Source organism: Olea europaea, chromosome 6, assembly GCF_002742605.1.
Source record: "Olea europaea var. sylvestris chromosome 6, O_europaea_v1, whole genome shotgun sequence".
Taxonomy (NCBI): domain Eukaryota; kingdom Viridiplantae; phylum Streptophyta; class Magnoliopsida; order Lamiales; family Oleaceae; genus Olea; species Olea europaea.
In genome coordinates, this window is record NC_036242.1 from 19573107 (window position 1) to 19596829 (window position 23723).

The 23723-nt window shown below is 37.3% G+C and overlaps 2 protein-coding genes across 5 annotated transcripts; both read right to left on the minus strand.

Annotated features, from left to right (window-relative positions):
• Window positions 1-1946: 1946 nt before the first annotated feature.
• Window positions 1947-9926, minus strand: LOC111396098. Of its 4 annotated transcripts, none has more exons than XM_023022393.1 (14): window positions 9640-9926; window positions 9115-9162; window positions 8957-9030; window positions 7141-7995; window positions 6950-7043; window positions 6664-6810; window positions 6001-6563; window positions 5799-5892; window positions 3913-5703; window positions 3704-3822; window positions 3487-3595; window positions 3357-3402; window positions 2685-2836; window positions 1947-2529 (listed from the first exon to the last, which is right to left on the minus strand). In XM_023022393.1, exons 1-14 carry the CDS (start codon window positions 9713-9715, stop codon window positions 2201-2203), a joined length of 4497 nt encoding a protein of 1498 aa, XP_022878161.1. In that variant the 5' UTR covers window positions 9716-9926; the 3' UTR covers window positions 1947-2200. The 4 variants fall into 4 exon arrangements, 3 of the variants coding, with proteins under 3 accessions (XP_022878161.1, XP_022878162.1, XP_022878160.1); XM_023022394.1 differs by having other exon boundaries at window positions 3913-5688; window positions 9115-9171; XM_023022392.1 differs by having other exon boundaries at window positions 9115-9171.
• A 3240-nt stretch (window positions 9927-13166) lies between these two features.
• LOC111396100 lies at window positions 13167-21184 on the minus strand. The gene is made up of 14 exons (XM_023022395.1): window positions 21095-21184; window positions 20829-20911; window positions 20290-20346; window positions 20118-20200; window positions 18565-19419; window positions 18388-18481; window positions 18102-18248; window positions 17451-18001; window positions 17249-17342; window positions 15179-17154; window positions 14974-15070; window positions 14825-14870; window positions 14236-14387; window positions 13167-13706 (listed from the first exon to the last, which is right to left on the minus strand). Exons 2-14 carry the CDS (start codon window positions 20902-20904, stop codon window positions 13378-13380), a joined length of 4557 nt encoding a protein of 1518 aa, XP_022878163.1. The 5' UTR covers window positions 20905-20911; window positions 21095-21184; the 3' UTR covers window positions 13167-13377.
• Window positions 21185-23723: the final 2539 nt, after the last annotated feature.

Sequence of the window (23723 nt, forward strand, 5' to 3'; positions counted from 1 at the left end):
GTTTGTCAGTGGAAATTGGTTTACCAACTTTAGAAACGATCTTCCCCAATGCCACCGGATCGCAAAATTCCAAGGGTGAACCCGGTAAATTTATCCACACCAGCATGGTGCAAACCTCTTTATCATCAAACTGGAAATAACGGGGCATAACTTTAAGCATTAATGGTCTCCCAAAGACGAAGTAGGGCCCTCCATGAAGCACACTTAATCTTTCAGATTCATCTTCAAACTTGAAGATCAACCAACCACTTTTGTGTACTAAGTATTGGTACTTTACCTTCCATGAGTCGCAAAGTTGAAGCAGGGCTGATTTCCCCGGGAATCTACCTGCAAAGTACCCAACAAGGCAATAACCCATCGACTTCTCAACATCATCCGCATCATTTTCGGTTAAAACCACTTCTTCGGGCAGATTTTCGAATGATCGCATCTTAAAACCATCTTCAGATTTCCTGTTATCCTTAAAAAGATCCACCCATGGAGCTTTGGTAGTTTTTTCGCCGCTAACAACATCATCTTTGATTACCTAAATCGCCCCAGTCAAACTTCCTGAATCTGTATCGTCATCACCAAGTGTTTGGGACACACTTGGTGAGTTCTCATCGCTAAGACCTTTCCAAAAATCCTTATCTGTTGTAACATTGCTTACCTTGCTCGAAACTCCAGCAATCTGAGCTGCCTGAATCAAATTTCCAGCATGTTGCTTGTTTGGGTCAGCAATTAACTGTTGTTTTTGGATAGCAAGGATTGGGGCAATATCAGGCTTAATTGGACCTACCATATCCTTTACTGTTTGCTGGACATTTTTGTTGGCCTGGGGAGGTGTTTTAAGTGGAGTGGTCCACTATGATGGCCCTTTTTCCTGCCCATTTACAGCAGGTGTCCAAAAGGCTCAGGAAGAAATATGGACCGTTGAAGGTGAAAAGGTGAAAGGAGACAGAAATCTGCAAGCCTGTGACCAAAGTCAGAATAACTAGGTAAGTGGGTGGCAAAAGACAAATTTTTAACCCAATGTAGCCGTTACAAGACTCCAAAAAGCTGCCAAACACTTCCAACTTCTTTGACCAATATCAAAATAGGGAAAATAACCAAATACATACATACAATCTTCAAGATATTCAAGTGAAGTTGACAAGCAAGTAGAACTCCCCCACGTTGAACCCCAAGGAGCAGGCCGATCACAATCCAAGAACCCAGTTGAAAACCAAGTATTCTGGAAAGTTGATATTCATCTGGCCCAGTGCAACGTTCTGGCCGAACTGAACCAAGGAATACCAAGCTGATATGAAACTATGAACCTCCAAGAAGAGGATCCAAGCTGCAGACCAAATAAAAACTCCAAAGGTGGGGCTTGAATCTGGCAAAACAAAGGGAGCCTTGAACACGAAACCCAAAAGCACTTGCTAAAACACTGAAACTCGAATCTGCCTTTGAAAATCTATAAATAGTTTCACCCCTAGAACAATGAATCTGGCCGAAACAGTGCAAGACCCAAATTGCATGAGCTGAAACACGTTCAAAACTGTACCAAATCTTAGAGATTTCACTTAAGCAGCAGCAAAATCCAAGAGAAGAATTAAGATATCATTTGATATGAAGTTACATCCAAACAAATCAAGAAAAGCTCAAGATGTAAGTGGGCAAAATATCTAATGATCGAAAGCAATAGACTCAAACCGAGTCCAGCTATGAAGTTTCGAAAGTTATTGCAACTTCATCTAACCAAAACTAGAACCTGAGGTGTTGAATCACTATGCTAATGTAGGATGATCCCCTTCTCACTAAATCATTTCGATATCAAGAGAGGGATTATCCTCTTTTTAGCCTTCTTGACTGCAGTACTAGTACATAGATCATCTATCTTGCTTTTGAGCTTGTCATTGCATGTTGCCATCATCTGCCATTCCTCTTGAACTTGGCCATTAGACTTGTTCTTACGTAACATATTAAGCAAAATTTACTGATTTGGCATAGTACCATTATTCTTTGTTGATTTGATGTGCGTAAAAAATCTGTACAAAATATTTGAGCAATCCTAAGTCAAATTTACCTCTAAAAACTAAACAAGCCGAGAACCGCCTTTACATCCTCACCAATGAAATACAACTGGGCGATAGGAAAACTTTAACAAAAGAATTAACTTTGCTAAAAAAACTATACAAACTCAAACCTCTACAACAAATTACGGTGACAGGAGAGATTAATCTTCTATCCGCTGTATCTCACCCATCAGGATCCTGTTGCTTGTGACTTTGAATCCTAGAAGAGCAGGATCAATTTGTCTACCTTTCTTCCCCTTCTTCTTGCTGTTTTTTGCCCCCATTACTTCTGATGACTCTGAAGCTCCAGCTGCTGCTGGTGCATTACTTTCTTGAGGAGTCGGTTTCTTAGCATTGCTTTTAAGCATGTCACTGAACGACGTCTCAAGGACATCAGCATCAGCATCAGCCCGTTGAAACTCCATGGACTTATTGCCAGATGATGGACGGTCAACATTTCCTGGATCCCCTCCCGTTTCTCCCCTCATCACTGAAAAGCAAGAAGAAAAAGTGAAGCGAGTAATTAGAAATGAACAAATACATGTGAATAATAAAGATGCCAATACATCTGTTACAAAAAACACGAGGAGGCATTACAATGGTAAATAAAAACACAGAAGATGAAAAATTAAAATCCTTTCCTACCGTCAGAAGGCACCGCATTTGGAATGTGTTTTCCTCTGATGACTGAATCAGCAGTCAATTCAGACACCGCTCCCTGAGAAGATGCAGCCCGTGAAACAGGTGGACGTCTCAGCAAGATGTTTTCCGGCATTTTTGATGTGGTGGATTGCAAACTGCCCATAATAACGTGTAAAAATGTTGAATCAAGAGACATAGAGAAGATAACAAAATTTACAGAAAGAACAGTGACATCAAGAAATCTCGAACAAATATTCCACAACTACAACAGCTTAATTTAAATGCAGAAATAATATCTACTACTTCCAATCTGATTTCAAGCGAAACTTTGTCACTTATTAAGAAACAACATCCTAGAAAATGCCCAGAAATAATAATTAGTGGAATAATAGTTCCCACCTAGATTCCTTTGATTAATAAAATTATCTGATTACCTATCAAAAATAATAATAATAATAATAGTTCCCACCGAGACAACAATCTATTAACTACATTACATTAAAATTCAAAATGAAGTCCAAATAGTGGGAACTACAGTTCCCAGAAAACAACGATATATTATTTCGCCAAAGTAAATTTTCTCGGGAATTTTGTCAAAGTCGAAAAGAATTTAAAAATTCAATGACTAGAGATTTCTCTAATTATAGCAGTAAGAGCACCCAAGATTGTTCTTACCTATCCTTAGCAGCCTCCTCCGAAAAAGAATCGGTTGAATTAAACCCTGGCCACAATTCAGAAATTTAGTGATTCACATTTACGTATGTGGAAGAACGAGAAAGGAAAGCAACCAAGAACAGAAAGTTACCAGTAGAGCGAAATGAAGCATGCTGATCGAATACGCTAACAGGTACTTCCCCACTATCTACAAGGCCAGCCCGCTCAACTATGCCTGCTTGCGATACTGAATCTGGTCCCTGCATATCACCATCTTCACTAATGAGTACTTGGGTGATTTCCTCCACATTCAATAAATTTACCTCAAAGAATAATATGTATTCCATGCTAGAGTAGTTGTAAATTACCTGAGAGCTTTCACCAATTCCAGAACTGAAATTTTCTCCAGACTTTGAGCTTAAAGGCAATCCAACTTGTTCCAGAGCATTGGTCATTCCATCAGCTAGTAGATCCTGAAGTAATCCACCTGAATCAGAACAATAGGACCCAATGGTAAAGGAGTGCTTGGTACCTGCCTCCTGATCTAAAAGAAGACTAATTGAATGATTTGCATCACCTGTCCCTGAAGGCCTTCTCCCTTGGGATACCTCATTGGTCTGTTGGCCCGATTTCTGATGCAGTAATTCCATGAACAGCTGTTTTGAACTGTCATCATTTAGTCCAGATGACATCCATAAACTCGGATCTTCCATTGTCCATTTGACATCCGCTTCCCTCTTATGCCTCTCATTATCATTATGTAGTTGCTGAATTCTTGATTCAACCCAGTCACTGGATAACTGACTATGATTCTCAGACCAGTGACCCTCAGTGGTGTCCAAGTGTGGATGAAATTGATCGGGAATTGAAGGTTGGTATGAATGCTGAGAGTAGATCCCTGATGAGAATCTACTGCCTGGACCACCTGGATGCAGTCGTGTAGTCTGCTCCTGAATTTCTAAACCATGAGCTCGGGCCATAGAATTCATAGAATCCAGGTTTACACTAGTAGAGCCATCAGGTAGTGACATTGAGCGCTCAAACGGCAGCATGCCATGGTCATAAATTCCTCGTTGGATTCTCTCTTGTAATAAACCATTTAGTTCAAGATGGCTGAATTGGTCCTCAGCAGCCCCTCTTTGTTGCTGATAAAGATCTAATGGACCGAATCCAGAGGAGCCAGCTCGATGAGCAGTTGCAGGATTTCTAAGGAACTGATTGGCTTCATCAAGAGGCCACCCATGACTAGCTTGCCTGTCTTCTTCCATTTCCAAACGCTGCCTGAGACCCAACGGCAAAGATCTTCCCTGTTCTAGCTGAAGAATCTGCTGATCCAAGGGATGTTGCCCATGATTTCCTCTAGATAACAGCTCCAACAAGTCATTAGGTTGCCCTTGATGGGACATTTGCCCAAATTTTGCTTGTATTAATTGCTGCAGGGATGAGTCAGCACGCCTTGGTGGAAAATGTGAACGCTGTTGCAGGTCATTAAGAACGTGCTGCTTCAATATTGCTTGTTCAAGAGCACTGTCTGATCTAAGAGCATCAACACGAGACTGCCCTTGGCCAGATTCCCGAATTTGATTCTGCAGCAGTTGTTCAAAAAGCACCTGTCTGGCCTGGGACTCTTGCTGCTCTTTCAAGAACATTTGCTGTTGGTGGAACTGTTGTTGCTGTTGTTGAAGCTGCAATTGCCTCTGCTGCTGCGACCGAAGGGCCAAAAAGTGCTCCAGATCTTGTACTGTTTGATTGGCCAACTGTTGGTGGTGCATCATACTCTGACTTGGCACTCGTTCTAGCATTGCATCATTCAGTTGCGTATTATTAAGAGGCATTAAACTATGTTGATGACGATGCTGCTGTTGCAGTTGTAGGGACGATAGCTTGTCCTCCAAATCAAAGTGGCTATAGTCTTGGTCCATGCACTGGCGAGCCTCCATGACATCTGGAAAGAGTTTGGGATCGGAAAGAGTATTTCTACCATAAACATCTGACCACGTCTCTGTGGCATGAGTTGAATTGGCCATTGAACTTGAGGAGTCAAATCTTCCAGACACATGAGTTGAATTGGCCATTGAACTGGAGGGGGCAAATCTTCCGGACACATGGTTTAAATGTTGATCCTCAACATGTGCATTAGCTAAAGTATTTGGCATCTGACTATTCTTAGCATAAGTACTTTCAAGCTCAGACCACAACAACCCAAGAGGATGCAACTTACTATCCTTCTGAGATGAGACTCCAGGGTCTTTCAGTTCGGTAGGAAGAGTCGACTGGTTACCAAAATTGGCAGAAGTTTCGCCAAACCCCCTAGAAAATTTCCCAACAGGATTGCCACCACTTCCAGGTCTGCCTGGAAACACAATATCTGTTAAATTGGAAAAAAACAGTGAAGATGATTAGATACAAATGCTACTTAATTGATCATCAGAATTAACAAGTCCAGATTTAAGATAACCAAACCTTCATCTTGGGTAGCAAAGTCATGAACATTTCCTGAGGAATACAACCTCAGTGATGGACGACCATGATGCTCAGGTACTTCTGACTTACCAAGCTGTAATAAGAAAGCAGCAAAATCAGATGACTGCTAACTCGGACCATCTAATGAAGTAGAGGGAATAAATTCAGAAACAGGAGCAGAAGCAGAAGCTTGTAAACCTACCTCTAATTTATCCACCAATGAAACAGATTTTTCTATATCAGAATAAAAATCGGTAATAGTATCACATCCATGTTTAAATTTCAAATGTGGCATAACGTCACCCAATTCCTGGAAGGATCCATCATCAGGAGCATCTTCCAAGCGAACGGGCAAATCAGTCCCAAAAAACCCTTGTTCAAACCATGAAATAATGTCCACTCCAAGGAAAGGTCCCTGGATATCTCCTTGTGGATCACGATAGTACAGACTTAATTCCTCAGGAAGGATTCTCCTTTCTAACTGATTTTCAGTTCTGCCAAATTTATGGAGATTGCCATCCCAATACCGCTCAGAAGTTGGAGTACCAAATAGGGAATTTGAATCATCAGGAAGTTTATTATTGACTTCCAACAGTGTAACAGATGAACGTCCGTCAAACAGAGGTCTGGTAACAGCAGAATCTGCAACTTTGAGCTGCGAACCATCGGACTGACGACCAATAGAAGCCTGTAAGCCACTGATATTCAAATCTGTTCCACTTGACTCCGAAACTTCTTGTTTTCCATAATCATTAACAGTTTTCTCTGAGGCAAGGTAAAAATGTTTGCTTTCATAAGTCATCAGAGTAAAACTCTTTCTCAGTAATATTAAAACAGTTTTCTATAAATTTCACATCTTACGAACCTGATTTAATTAAGTTGTTGTAAAAGATATGATCCACACTAGCTTCGTGAATATTACCCTGTGTAGCTTTTGAGAAGTCATCTAGTATCTCTTCTGTGATATCTGCAGGGAGGACCTGTTTTGCACCAACGGAATCCACATTTTCTTCTAATCAAAACAAAGAAACATATGCAGTTAGCGAGAGAAATATTCAAATACCACCAAAGGAAATACAATTAAAAGAATGAAAGATCAAAATGTTCAGAATTTGAAGGTGCAACTAATGAGGTTTCAAAGGATAAATCACCTGTATCATTATCTGACAATCCACCCTTCCTAACTAAATTGTATGATAACCCACTGCCACTTATTTTACCTTCCAATATGTCGTTCAAGATGGCCTGTAAAAAGGGATGAGTTTGTCATTGTGCTATTCACAATCAAGTTTTATAGCATTAAATATTTCTATTAATAAAAAGGAAAAGTTGTAAAACTCGCCTCCTCCTCAGCCTGGGGAGCAACAAAAGCTAATGGTTCGACAGCAGTTACTTGAGTTAGTTGGGGTAGTTCCTCCAAATTGTCAGGCATGTTGGTAAAAGATGGGTCAAGCTTCTGGGTACGATATATGTCAAGAAGTTTCCCCCGAGGATAAAAGAACTTTCCAACAGAGAGACTTGCTTTTCCAGGAACACTTCCGCCCTTAACATATTGAGCAGCACCAATTGGTCCCTCAGATGGAGGCTTTACAATGGATGCAGTAGATCTGCCACGTCCTACAGTAAACCCCACATTTGAACCCTCAAATCGTGCCCTTTCAGGTCCAAATCCAGGCGCAGCACGATGATAACCAGAACCACCAGAATTTCCCTCCATCCTGTGGCGTGGCCTCCACTTGTCTCGAGAATCTCCATCACGTTCAGAAACAGAACGGCTACTTGACATGAGTGATTGACTTTCATAATGAGCATCTTCCTTCTCCACATCTACCCTTTTTTCAATCCGAGTTTCCTTTTCTTTGTCATCAGGACCCCACCTAGAAGACCACTTGCTATCACGCCTTGTTTCATGGGAAGAGTTACGATTGCTGGCATCAAGCCACCTTTCAGGAGCAGGCAACACTCTATTTTCAACTGTTTCTCTGCCCGAGGTATCAACACGTCGATCAATCTTCCTACGATCTTTTCGGCCAAGCAATCCAGTTTCCCTTTCTTCTTCTCGCCAGCGGCGACCACTATCAGCTTCCAGTGCAGTTTTTCTCAAATCCTTTTTGTCCTCGGGTGCATCAGAGCGCCAACCTTCCTTCTGATTCAAATCATTACTACTAAGAGAAAGTGAACTTGGTCCACGTGTTTCCTAAACAAGAGAGAGAATCATATTATTAGTAAATTTATTAACAGATATAAAGCACAGGACATGAAGTGGGCATATTTATGACAAGCAGGAAAAGGGGAAATATCTACCACAATAAAACGACAAAATAAGATCAACTCTAAACCATTATACTTAATACTAAATAACAATAAGGAGCTGTTTTGGCTACCTGATGCAGGATGCAATACTAGAATCATAGCAGAAGGGAAAGGGGAAAGAAGAGGAGAAAGCAGGGGGAGGAGATAAGAAGAGGGAGAGGGGAAGATAGGAATTGGGGAAGAAATCAATTTATTTCATATAATCAAGTTCTTTGAATTACATCGCAAAGACCCTTTATATAGAGTTTCAAAAGACCCTATTCTCTGTAGAAAATATATAATAAAAGCAACTAAATTAAACTAAATTATGTTTCCTAAAATACGAATTAAAGTTGGAAACTAAATATAACAATATCCTTCTAATATTCCATCACACTGACATCGGCTTTAAAGTTCATTTTATATGATACCATCTCCAGGGCACAACACCCCTCGTGGTAGCTCTCTGAAAAGACGAAAGAATTAATATAACATAATTGATGAAGTGAGCATTTTATAGTTTTCCAAAATGATACAATCATATCCATTCCTCGTGCAATCATAAAACCAAATATCCCAGTAGATCATTGCCACATAAGAAACATAAATTCAGCAGCTGCAACGTTAAATAATAGGATTTCTTATAAATGTCCACAGGTTTCAAATAAGACTAGTACGTCCGTTTCGCATTGAAATCAGATTTTTACTGAGTCCAATTACAAACTCCCTCAAACTGCAATGATTCAGTCAATGATTTGAAGTATGTAGAGAGTCCAAACAGGAGTCTAGAATTCTGGAGATAGAACTGGAATCAATCAAACTAGAACACTCAAAAGCAAGCATTGCACAAGTGCTTCAAAGCTTACCATTTTAGTCTCAGTTGGCCTAGCATAAAGCCATTGTGGAGACAAAGGAATATTGTTCTCACATGCTCCTTGATCTGTGAAATATGGAACAAGGATATTATATACGACAAGCATGGGATATTCAATACTGAAAATTTTGGTTAAAAAGTAAAAAATACCTTTCGATTCATCATGCAATCCCATCAGCCCCTTTTCCACCTCATTTCCTACAAAATCTTCAATCAAATACAATTAAAATAGATAAGATATATGTAAATAAAATCAACACATACGGTTTTATTTTAGTCACAAACAGCCTGGAAGTCAACCGACATGGAAAATTTTAATTAAACCAAATCACAACACAGCGGTCGGCCACGCTCTCAAATAACATCAGTTGAATTTAAAGTGTAGTTTGATTAATGTGACTGATACATAAAATTTAAAGTTCCCATTAAGATTTCTAGGAAAAAACAATGTATGTGAAAAGAAGTATAACGAAACATTCTTATCTTAAAAATTAAATTAAAGAAATCTCGCCAAAATTATAAATAACTTCGAAGTCAGTAATCTGATCTGAAACCCTAGAATTTGAGTTAAAGAAAAACCGCAAAGTTATAAAAATAACTCTTAAGAAAAAATTCATTTCATAGCAATCAAATTATCAAAACTAAAAATCCAACATAAATCGCTCAGCTAAGTACCTTTCGGATTCCATGATTGATCAGACTGCTTCGATGAAAAGAGACTCTCCGAGAGATCCAGTTTTCTTTCAGCCATCAGAACAATGGATATATCACAAACTTCAAGGAAGAAAAACACACAATAGGACAGAGATTTAGACAAGGGGAAATGAAAATTGAAGGCTACCAATGCAAATTTCCAAGCGAGGGATTTATATATGAATATAGAGAGAGAATTAGGTTTTGTGAAAGTATTGAAGAGAGAGTTGCAGAGAGCGAGAGGGTGAAGCAGAGAGAAAGGGTTGGGTAAGGGTTTGGGTGGTCTGTCAAAACAGGCAACTTAATTAAGGGATAATAGCAGCTCAGGTCCCCATCTTTTGATCCACATTTCATTTTGATCCCAACATAGATTTATTTTTAATTAACAAAATCAAATTTTATTACAAAGACGATTTCATTCTTATGTATATGTGATAAATAAGCATATTAAATTTATAATGATCATGAAGAGATAAAATCATCATTTCGAGGTGAACTTCTTTAATTTCTTACTTTTGAGTGGATTAAATTTAAGTATTTATAAATAAATAAATAAATAAAATCACCTTCGCTATCAAAGTAATTTAACTTTCAAAGCATTTAACATATTTTAATATACATTTTATCTAATAATCGTATTCAATCTTCTTGAATAAAAGATGTTTTCAAGATGGATAAGATCAAAATAGACAGTAACATTGGAATTACGTGATGAAGTAATTTAATTTACATAACTATTGTTTAAATAACAAATCATTTGCATAAGGTAAAAATGGTATCGAAGAATATAATTAAACCTTAAAATGATTTTTCCATACACATCAATTGAAGGTGCAAGAAGACTAAAAAGCGTATTAACACTCGTGTGATGAGGAAGTAATTATCTTCAATGATCTTTTCACCAGTCGTGATGATTCTATAAATATTTGTTTTGGAAGGTTTATGAAGATAAACGAACAATCTTGAAAAATCGATTTAAAACAATTATCTATTTTATGTAATTAATCTCTGAAGATTTTTTGTTTTTCAACTTTTTTTCACGCCCAAGAAGTGCATTTATCGTCTTCTGAATTGAAATGGATCATTGGTGAAACAGTGAAGCAAATCTTTAAATATCAATTTCTACTTGTAGAAGATTAAGCATTCTTGCATTATTTAACTAGAATTTCGAAGTGTTAATTGAATCTTATTTAATAATGGATTTCTTGTAAAGAAAATTTTCATTGTGTTTCACGCGGGTTCGTCGCTAACAATTAAAAAGGGATCAGATGATTGTGTAAGGACAAACCTCTTGAGACAAAGTCCCAAAAAGGAGTGTTCTTTATTGACGATGACTTTACAATTGAAAATTAAAAACAGAATGCCTTCAAAGGGCGCAAGCACACGAGTTACTGAAAGAAGTGTTTAAATCTAAATTAAGAAATTTAAAATTACATGTTCTCTGTTCGAGAGTTTTTTGATTCGGTCCTTCTGCTCTATGTCTTTTCTTCCTTTTATACTCCCTGGATGATCTTTTTGTGATCAACCGCCTAAAAACTGCTTGATCGTTCTATAACTGCCCACTTTCCTCGTAATGGCCAACTTGCCATGGAACTCCCTTTTTTAACGCTGTCATTACTCTTCGTCGTTCAACCGTTTGCGATTGAATTCCTTGAATCGTGGAACGTGATATGTCTACTTAATAACTGTTTTGATAACTGCGTTCTTGATAACCACAACACTTCATGTTTGCTAAGACCTTGGGCGACTCGAAAGTTTGGGTAGAGAATAAAGTAGCAGTTCTGGGCGACTGCATGGCACTTCATTCGCTCAGGTCCTGGGCGATTTACAAGCTTGGGCGATGGTGTTACCGCGTTCCTGGGCTTCCCTATTTGGGCTTTCATCCTGAATTGTCTGATTGGGCTTCATCCTTTGGGCTATCTGATTTGGGAATCCTCCTATTGGGCTTCATTCTTTGGGCCGTTCGATTTAGGCCGAATTTTTATGTGTCAACACATTGAAAATTCTAAATAGAATCCTGCTATACGTACAGAAAATTATTCACAGGAGATGTACAAGAATTCAAAATAAATGATGTCGCATAATCTTAATTCATTTTATTTTTCATCTGCCTTGGTTAAAGAATTGACAGGTCATATTTTTTAAAATCCCATACAGCTTCTGTGTAAATTTCTTGTACTTGCAAAATTATTATTCTAGATAAAGGAAATACCATGGGAGTAAACAATGTAGAAATGGAATTCTAGCTTATTGGATTCAATGAGGTTTCATTAAACGATTACTTTTTACAAGGAAATAACAAGAACGTGTAGGGACGGATCCATGATTGGATCTAAGATCGGGCTACAAAATTTCAAATCGGACTATTACATTGGGGAAAAAATTTACAATTAAAAAATTAGTTTTTTACCAAAAAAATAAAAAACAACTTAAAAAAATGTTATTGTGCCTGGGGCTGCAACCCAGCCCGCCCCTCGAAATCCGTCTCTGAGGACGTGTAAAGAAGCAAAGACTAAGGATATAAATATGAAAATGATTATGCTATTTATATATATATATATATATATATATATATATATATGATTACATAAAATGATGTTGAGGAAAAAGATTGGATGAAAAAGTTAATTGTGTTTTGAAGTGAGAGATGATACTGTGACATGTAATATTATATAATCCATTATATAAATTTTAATGTACATGTAGCAAAGTCCATATAGAAAATCGACTTTACCCAGCCTGTGATCTCGTTCATGTTATCAACCTCCCAACATGGACCATGTAAATTACAATAAGAGTATTTAATTGACTTTATTTTCCATGAGAAAATGTCTTCTTTTTTTTTCTTTTTTTTTTTTGTTAAACCCAAATTTTTACTTTTAAAATGTTTGATTGACAATTATTTTTTTTTATGAAAAATATTTTCCAAATTTTTATCATATGGCCATATTTTTTTTCAAAAATAAGGAATATATATATAAGGAAGTGGTAGTTTAGGTAATTCACTTTCTTTCCCTCTCATATATCCCTTCTCTCTCGTCTACCCACTAATAAAAAATAAATAAATATAATATTTTTGAAATTAAAAACTAAATAATTAAACACATTTAATTAATAATTTCCATACAAACAAATTTCAGAAAATTAAACTACATAAAATTTATTTCTTTCCTATACAAATTCTATATTCACGAACAAAAGCACCCTAAGACCAACCCTGAAGTATGAGATTTAAGAAACTAAACCCCATTTTGGTCCGACTAAAAATCAAAATTTATTCAAATTTGGTAAAAATTTATCAAATGTATAATTAAACTTTGATAATGTGTACTTGAAAAAAAATTGGGATTGGTAAAAATGAATTTTAAAAACTTAAGGTCAAACAGGAATGAAATTTTATCATGCCGAGTGTCAACCAAGCGTACATACCGTGTAAAAAAAATTCGTACACGCAAGAATTGATTGATATTACCGTTGAACAATATCTATAAAACCATAGAGAGGACTGATTTGGCATGGCATGGTACCATTATTCTTCGTTCATTAGCTACTCGTATTAAAGATGTCTATACAAATTCATTGATCAATCCCAAGTCAATAAATATTTAACAGTCATCAACCCTTTACATCCTAAACAATGATATACAACTGGGTGCTGGGAAAACAATAATAAAAGAATTAAATAAACTATACAAACTCAAACCTGTACAACAGGAGAAATTAATCTTCTATTCGCTGTATCTCACCCATCAGGATCCGATTGCTTGTGACTTTGAATCCGAGAAGAGCAGGATCAATTTGTCTACCTTTCTTCCCCTTCTTTTTGCTGTTTCTTGCCCCCGTTGTCCCGTCCAATGGCTCTGAAGCTCCAGTTGCTGGAGCATTACTTTCTTGAGGAGCCGGTTTCTTAGAATTGCTTTTAAGCATGTCGCTGAACGATGTCTCCAGGATATCAGCATCACCGCAAGATGAAGTCCGTCGAAAAGCCTTATTTCCAGATGACACAGTGTCAGAATTTCCTGGGTTCCCTCTCGTTTCTCCTCTCAACCCTGGAAGAAAGGAAAAAAATGAAGTAAATAATTGGAAATGCACAAATACAAGTGGAAGCGGCAAGCATTAGAGAAAAACTATGAACTCCTCTAATACATTATCTCCTCTCTATTGATCAGATGTGCATGTGACATCAGAGATAATCATGTGCATGCAAACAAATAGAGAAACATTATTGCAATAAACTATTTCAATTCAATATCATTAAAGATGCCAATCCTTCTGTTCCACAAAATACAACCATTAGATTAACTAATTCTCAGGCAATAGGTGGCACTATCACTGTACCTGCTAATTGACATGATGGCAAGAAAATGTGGAGCGTGAGTCATTTAAATTCACATAAGCAGTAAAGCACAAGAAATCATATTTCAAACCTATTGGGAGTCCGCTCCCCCCACAAGTGAGTTGAGTCCAGCACACCCAACACAATGGGAAAATGTAAGGCAAAAAAACAAGTGCCATTCAGCATCATATTACAATGGTAAATGAAAACACGAGACGAAAAATTGGCATCATCCTTCCTACCGTCAGAAGGCACAGCACTTGGAATTTTTTTCCCTCTGGTGACTGAATCAGCAGTCAGCTCAGAAAACCCTCCCTGAGAAGATGCAGCCCGTGAGACAGGTGGACGTCTCAGCAAGATGCTTTCCGACATTTTTGATGTGGTGGATTGCAACCTACTCACAAAACGCAAGGAATGCTGAATCAAAAGATATATAGAGAATATAACAAAATTGTAAAAAGAGTGACAGCATGAATTCTAGACAAAAGCATTTAGCAACTACAACAGCTTAATTTGAATGTAGAAATATATACCGTTATGCGATTCCCAGGTCAAACATATCACATGTTAAGAACCAAGATCCTAGGAACCACTCAGAAACAGTAATATTGTGGGACCATAGTTCTCACCTAAACAACAATCTAGCAACTCCATTACATTAAACTTGTAAATAAAATCCAATAGTGGGAACTACAGTTTCCAGAAAACAATAATATATTATTTCACCAAACTAAATTTCCCTGGAACTTTGTAAAACCCGCAATGAATTGAAATTCAATTACTAATAATTTCTCTAACCATAGCTGTAAGAGCAACCAGGCTTGTTCTCACCTATCCTTAGCAGCCTCCTCCAAAAAAGAATTGGCTGATTGAAACCCTGGCCACAGCTCAGAGATTTAGTCAATCATATGTTGAGAATTAAAAAAATAAAAATAATAAAATAATAAAAAAATAATTGGCAACCAAGAACATAAAGTTACCAGTAGAACAAAGTGAAGTGTGGTGACTAAGTACATTAAGAGGCACCTCTCCATTATCTATAGCTGCCAGGCCTGCTTGAGATATTGAAGCTTGTCCCTGAATATCATCATCTTCAATAATGAGTCCTTAGGTGATTTCCTCCATATTCAATAAATTTCGTTCAAAGAATAACATGTATTTCATGCTATAGTTGTTGTAAGTTACCTGAGAGCTTTCATCAATTCCAGAAATGAAACATTCTCCAGAATTTGATCTAAACTGCAATCCACCTTGTTCCAGAACACTAGACAATCCATCAGCTAGTTGATCCTGAGGTCCTCTGCCAGAATCAGAACCATAAGACTTAACTGTAAAAGAGTTGATACTTTCTTCCTGATCTGAGAGAAGAGCAATCGAATGGTTTGTAGCACCAGTCCCAGAAGACGGCGTTCTCTCATGGTATACTTCACTGGTTGCATTAAAGGGTTCACCTGACTGATGGCCCGGTTTCTGATTCAGTAATTGTAAAAGCAGCCGCTTTGAACTGTCATCATTTAATCCAGATGACATCCATAAACTCGGATCTTCCATCGTCGATTTGACATTCAGTTCTCTATTATGCCTCTCATTGTCATGTAGTTGTTGAATTCTTGATTCAATCCAATCATTGGATAACTGACTCTGATTCTCAGACCAGTGACCGTTGGTGGTGTCCAAGTGCGGAGCATAAAGTTGACTGGGAATTAAAGGCCGGTGTGAATGCTGAGAATAGACCCCCGATGAGAATCTACCGCCTTGACCACCGGGATGCAGTTGGGTGATCGGCTCCTGCATTTCTAAACCATGAGCTCGGGCAATAGAATTCATAGCATCAAGGTTTACACCAGCAGCACCAACAGGTAGTGACATTGAGCGCTCAAATGGCAGCGTGCCATGGTCATAAATTCCTTGTTGTAGTCTATCTTGTAATGAAGCATTTCGTTCAAGATGGCTGAGATGCTCCTCAGCAGAAGCTCTTTGTTGTTGATAAAGATCTGATGGGCTGAATCCAGCAGAGCTCGCCAGATGAGCAGGTACAGGATTTCTAAGGAACTGACTGGCTTCATCAAGAGGCCACCCAGGACTAACTTGCCTTTCTTCTTCCATTTCCAAACGCTGCCTGAGCCCCAGTGGCAAAGATCTTCCCTGCAGCTGGTCTAGCTGAAGAATCTGCTGATCCAAGGGATGAATCTTCCCATGATGTCCACTAGATAAAAGTTCCAATAAATCATTTGGATGCCCGTGATGAGGCATTTGCCCAAATTTTGCTTGTATGAGTCGCTCCAGGGATGAGTCAGCATGCCTTGGTGGAAAATGGGTACGCTGTTGCATGTCATTGAGAATTTGCTGCTTCAATACTGCTTGTTCAAGAGTACTGTCCGATCTAAGAGCATCAATATGCAACTGTCCTCGGCCAGACTCCCGAATTTGATTCTGCAGCAGCTGTTCAAGAAGCACATGTCTAGACTGGGACTGTTGTTGCTCTTTCAAGAACATTTGCTGTTGATGGAACTGTAGTTGCTGCTGTTGTTGAAGCTGCAATTGCCTCTGCTGCTGCAACTGAAGGGCCAAAAAGTGCTCCTGATCTTTCCCCGTTTGACTGACCAACTGTTGGTGGTGTATCACATTCTGACTTGGCACTCGTTCTAGCATTGCCTCATTCAGCTGTGTATCATGAAGAGGCATCAAACTGTGCTGATGACGTTGCTGCTGCTGCAGTTGTTGGAACAGTAGCTTTTCCTCTAAATCAAATCGGCTATAGTCTTGGTCCATGTGCTGGCGAGCCTCCAAGACATCTTGAAATAATTTGGGATCAGTTACAGAATTTCTTCCATAAACATCCAGCAATGTGGCATGAGCAGAATCAGCCATCGAACTAGGAGTAAATCTACTGGAAACGGGGTTTAAAATTTGATCCTCAACGTGTCCACTAATTAAGGCATCTGATGTCTGACCATTCTTCATGTAAGTACTTTCAAGCTCAGACCACAACAACCCAAGAGAATGCAACTTACTATCTTTCTGAGTTGAGAACCCAGAGTCTGTCAGTTCAGTAGGAAGAGTTGGCTGGTTACCAAAATTGGCAGAAGTTCCACCAAACCCCCTAGAAAATTTCCCAACGGGATTGCCACCACTTCCAGGTCTCTCCAGAAACACAATTTCTGTTGGAGTGGAATAAACAGTGAAGATTATTTGATACAAATGCAACTTAATTGGTGAACAGAATTAACAAGAACAGAGATGAGTTGAGCAAACCTTCATCTTCGGCAGCAAAATCGTGGAGATTTCCAGCGGAATACAACCCTAGTGATGGATGACCATGGTGCTTAGGTACTTCTAACCCACCATGCTGTAAAAAGAAAGCAGCAAAATCAGATAACTGCAAAGTCGGACCATCTAATGCAGTAGAAGGAACAGATTCAGAAACAGGAGCAGAAGCAGAAGCTAGTAAACCAACCTCTGATTTCTCCACCAATGCAACAGATTTTTCCCTATCAGAACTTAAATCAGTAATAGTATCGTAATCATGTTTAAATTTTAAATGTGGCATTATGTCACCCAATTCCAGGAAGGATGCATCATCAGGCGCATCTTCCAAGCGAACGGGCAAATCAGTCCCAAAAAATCCTTGTTCAAACCATGAAATGATGTCCACTCCAAGGAAAGGTCCCTGGATATCTCCTTGAGGATCACAATAGTATAGACTTAATTCCTCAGGAAGGATTCTCTTTTCCAACTGATTTTCAGAAGTTCTGCTGCCAAATTTATGCTGACTGCCATCCCAGTACTGCTCAGAAGATGGAGCACCAAATACGGAATTTGAACCATCAGGAAGTTTATTATCGACTTCTCCATCAAACAAAGATTGTTTGGTAACAGCAGAATCTGCAACTTTGAGCTGCAAACCATCGGATTGACTACCATTAAAAGCCTGTAAGACACCGCTATTGAAATCTGTTCCACTTGACTCAGAAACTTCTCGTTTTCCATAATCATTAACAGTTTTCTCTGAAGCAAGGTAAAAGTGTTTGCTTCCATAAGTCATCAGAACAAAACTATTTCTGAGTAATATTAAAACAGTATTCCATAACTCCCGCATCTTACAAACCTGATTTAAGTAAGTCGTTGCAAAAGATGTCATCCACGCTTACTTCATGAATATTATCTTGAGTAGCTTTTGACAAGTCATCTGACATCTCTTCTGCAATGTCTGCAGGGAGGACCCGTTTTCCACTGACTGATTCTACATTTTCCACTACTTGTAACGAAGAAATGTATGCAGCAAGTGATCCAGAATCATAAATACCACCAAAGAAAATAAAATAAAAAGGACAGATGAAAAGATGTTTGAGAATTTGAATGCGCAACTAATGAGGTGTAAAAGCTTAAATCACCTGAAACATTATCCAATAATCCACCCTTCCTAAATAAATTGTATGATACCCCGCTGCCTCTTACTTTACCTTTCCATATGTCATCGAGGATGGCCTGTAAAACAGACAAGTTTGTCAGAGCACCATTCACAACCAAGTTCAATAGCATTATTAAAAAGGTAAAGTTGTAAATCTCACCTCCTCCTCGGCATTCGGAGCAACGAGAGCTAATGGTTCAATAGCAGTTACTTGAGTTAGTTGGGGTAGTTCCTCCAAATTGTCAGGTATGTTGGCAAAAGAGGGATCTAACTTTTGGATACGGTATATGTCAAGAAGTTTTCCCCTAGTATACCAGAACTTTCCATTAGAGAGACTTGTTTTTCCAGGAACACTTCCGCCCTTATCATATTGAGCAGCACCAATTGATCCCCCAGATGGAGGCTTTACAGTGGATACACTAGATCTGCCACGTCCTATAGTAAACCCCACATTTGAACCCTCCAGTCTTCCCCTTTCAAGTCCAAATCCAGGCGCAGCTCGGTGAGAACCAGAACCACTAGAATTTCCCTCCATCCTGTGGCGTGGCCTCCACTTGTCCCGAGAATCTCCATTACGTTCAGAACCAGATCGGTTACTTGTCATAATTGACTGACTTTCATTCTGAGCACCATCCTTCTCCACATCAGCCCGTTTCTCAATCCGAGCTTCCTTTTCTTTGTCATCAGGACACCACCTAGAAGACCACTTGCTATCACGACTTGCTTCAACGGAAGACTTACGACTGCTGGCATCAAGCCACCTTTCAGGAGTAGGCAACACTCTATTTTCACCTGTTTCTCTGCCCACTGCATCAACACGTCGATCCATCTTCTTGCGATCTCTTCTACCAAGCAATCCAGTTTCCCTTTCTTCTTCTCGCCAGCGGCGACCACTATCACCTTCCGGAGCAATTCTTCTCCAATCTTTTTTGTCCTCGGGTGCATCTGAGTGCCAGCCTTCCTTCTGATTCCAATCAACACCACTAAGAGAAAGTGAACTTTGTCCACGTGTTTCCTCAATAAGAGAGATAATGAAATTATTAGTAAGTTTCATTGCAGATATAAAGCACAGGACATGATGTGTGCATATTTATGACAAGCAGGAAAAAGGGAAACCACCACCACGATAAAACAACAACATAAGGCCTGTTCTAAACCATTATTCTTGAAACAAGATTACCAAAAAGAGCTGTTTTGGCTACACCAACAAGTCAATGTTTAAAAGTACCCATTTAGTTTGTTCCAACACCCTCCCAGTATCTCTCAGCAAAGACAGAATTTAATATAATGCTAAAGTACAACACTTTAAAGTTTTCCAAATGATACGATTAACCATTCCTTCTGCAAACATAAAATAAAACATTTGTCTCATTAGATTGTTTCCACCCAAGAAAAAAACATTCGACAGTTGCAATGTCAAATGATAAGATATATTCTAGAGGTACTTGTCCACAGGTTACAAACAAGAAAATAATCTGTCTGGCTTCGTATTTCAAATGGCATTGAAATCAAATGTAATTTAGCTGAGTCCAATTACAAAAAATCCCAAACTGCAGTAGATTCAATCAAGCATTGGATGTTTGTACAGCATCCAAACAGGATTATATAATTCGGGAGATAGAACTGGAATCAATCAAACTAGAATCTACAAAAGCAAATTCACCTTTTAAGAAACTCAAGAGAGGAGAATTGCACTAGAGCCTCGGAACTTACCATCTTAGCCTCACTTGGCTTAGCATAAAGCCATTGCGGAGACAAAGGAATGCTGTTCTCGCATGCTCCTTGATCTGTGAAATCTGGGAATTCAGAGATCCATGGAGGATATTATATACTGCCCAGAATGGGACACTGAATGCTGAAAAGTTTAGTTACGAGTATTAATTACCTTTTGATACATCAAGTAATCCTATCGGCCCCTTTTCCTCCTGATTTCCCGTGGAATCTTCAAGCAAAATAAAATAAAATAAAATATTAGATAGCAAACCGAAATCAATACAGACGAGTGTATTTTAGTTGCATTTAGTCTGGAAACACAACGGACACTTCGTGCCACATTTTAACAAAACAGAATCATTGCACTGCATGTTTAAAGACCGACGCGCTCGAATAAGATCAATCAAAAAATGGTAGTTTGATTAATGCAAATGGTGGAAAAATCTCACGTTGCTCATTAAGATTTCTAGAAAAAAATAATGAAAATGAAAAAGAATTATAACAAAACATTATCGTGAAAGTTAAATTAAAGACATCAAGCCAAAATAACAACTCTGAAGTCGCGAATCTGATCTGAAACCCTAGAATTGGAGTTGAAGAAATAGCGCAAAGTTAAAAAAAATAAGATCAAATAATTCTAGAACAAAATTCATTTCTTAGCAATCAAATTACTAAAACTAAAAATCCAACATAAATCACACCGATAAGTACCTCTTAGGTTCCACGCTTGATCTGACTGCTTCGATGAGAAAAGATCCTCTGAATGATCAAGTTTTCCTTCAGCCATCAGTCCCCTGGATATGTGACAAACTTAAAATAAGAAAAAACACACCGCAGTAGGAATGAGATTTAGACAAAGAAGCAAATTGAAGATTGGCAATACAAATTTTTCAGCGAGAAATTTTTCGAAGTCAAATTAGAGATTTGTATATGCTCATATATGTAAGTATTGTATTTTTGTGTGTTGAGAGAGAGACTTAGGGTTTGTCAAAACTATTGAAGAGATGGTTGCAGAGCGAGTAGAGTGGAGCAGAAGGAGAGAGTTTGGTGTTAGTGGCAATACGGGCAATTCAATCGAGGGAAAATAGCAGCTCAAGTCCCTATCTTTTGACATGTATTTCACTTTGACTGGTGTAAAATAAATTTAAATTATAATTTAGATTTTCGATACAAAGTAAATGCAAATTGCATTTTCGAGCAGAAATTGTATTACATCTTTTTTAAATCCACAAGAGGTAAAAAATCAAATAAGATATTTTCATTAGAGCGAAAACTGAAGTTAAATCCATCAAGATGTAAATAATGTTGTAAAAGTAGTTCTGAAAATACCATACCAATTTACACTCAATTTTGTATCACAATTGGAGATGCTCTTAGGATGGGGATTATGCTCTGTTGGTCTCGCTTATTCCAGATCAAGTAGGGAAAGAATGCGATCGAAAAGGAAATTAGGTAATGCATTCAATTGAGACTTATAAAGATTTTTAAGGATTCAAAAAGTTCGTGGATATTCAATATATACTTTTTGAAACTCTCTAAAAATATTAATATATTCAGAGGGTGTTTTGTATGAATTTTTATGTGAAAATGCATTTTTGAATAGTAAATTGATGAGAAATGTGTGGTTGAAAAATAAGAAAAAGTTTTTTATTTACGTGTAATATTATTTTAATAAAGAATGTGTGGTTGATAAGAAGAGAGAGAAAAATGCATTTTGATAAAAATGGATGCCAAACAGGGCCTCAATAAAACTTTTATAAATTTTTAAAAAAGTTTAGAAAATTACGATGAATTCAATAAAATTTTTTTAGAAGTCTCTATAAGTTTTTAGGTATTTAAAATGTCAATGACTTTTTTAAAGTATCTAGAATATTAACTTTTAGGAGGTGCATTCAATTAGAATTTTTGAAAACTTTTATATACTTTTTTGAAATGGTTACTTTTGTAGATTTCATAGACTTTTAATATTTATACGGAATTTATAAAATCTTTTGTAGGCTTTTATAGATTTTCATTTTAAAACTGTTATTGAATTCAAAAGATTTTTGAGAACTTCCATTTAAATAAAATTGACATGATTCTAGTACATCAGTGTGAAGTTCTACACACGGCATTATTCTAAATTTTAAGGTTAAAAAATAAACGAGATGGTGAACAAACATAGATTAGTAGCAAACAGGTCAACTTATCTAAGCAGATATGACTTTATAGACCACATGAACCTTTTACAACTTTTTTGGAAATTTAGCTAAAAATTAAGGGGGGAAAAAATAAAATCTATTAGGTTCAATATGTCACTTAACATGATCCAATGTTTTCTCCTGATAGGCTGGTCTTAACCCACCAAAATTTTCAGATCTTAACTAGCTCTTGTTTGGTTAAGAAAAAAATTAAATTTTTAGTAAAGTTTAATAAAAATTTATGAAGTATGTCATAGGAAAGTTATAGTTCTTATAAATTATATGATTAAAATAATTATTAATTTAAATTTAAAATTTAATCAAAATTTTTAACTAAATCAGACAAGGGCCTGGACTTGTGCTTGCTTCTAAACCTAGTACTCGAATAAAATGATTTTCTTATTTCATCTATTGTCACTCCGTAAAACAAATAATAATAATAAATCATTAGGAAGCAAGGATATTTGAGTAACCACTCAAACTTAAACATTGGGAATGGAATTTATTACTCCTCAATGTACAGGCAAGCTCTTGTTTTCTGGCCTGTTGGGATACATCCCGCGATTTACCTCCTTTACATGCTTCAAGGGTGGAGCGATGGGGACTTTCAAAATTGGGGCTCAACCTTTATTATTTTGTCAACTATGCAAAAAACTCCCCAAAATCATCATTACTGATAATTAATAATAGAAGTCTGTTCTCATTCAATAACCACAAGTTTTTTTACACAAGTTCTGCATGCATGCGTACATTTTTATGTACACAATTAAAAAAAAATGTTCTTGTGTTTTTAATAAATTAGAAATGAAAAAGAATTAAAAAAACTAAATTAATCTTAATTGTATACAAATGATAATATGTTTATATAGTTAAATATTATTATATTACACAAATATGTATAAAGCAAATTAAACGGAGCCAAAGCCGGATCCGGATCCGGGAGGGGTTGGACTGGGGCCATGTCCGTTTTTACTATTTTTCTTACATGCAGCCCGTGTCTTAAAAAAAATACAGCCTAAATCTTACACTAATTATTCCAAGTCTAAGCCTTAAATCCAAATCCACATAATCTATCACTTTTTTTTTAATGACCATGGGTATCCAGACTAGTTTAAGCGCACCTCGACTAATCACATGGGATCATGAAGTTTACAGTCAGGCACTCACTTCAGTAACTCTAAAGAACTCGAACTGGTGACCATTGAGAACAAATCTAAAGTTTGACCACATAATCTATCGCTTTAAAACCTCACAAATCCGTAAATTTGAAACTAATATTCATTCTAAATTCAATAATGCTATATGTACACTCGATGTTTTCAGCAATAGCTTCAAGTTGTTAAGTTCTTTCTTTAACCTCATTTTTGTAATTTCTCCATTTGGGTTCCAAGAAAAAATGTATTAAAAAATGAAAGAAATATACTTA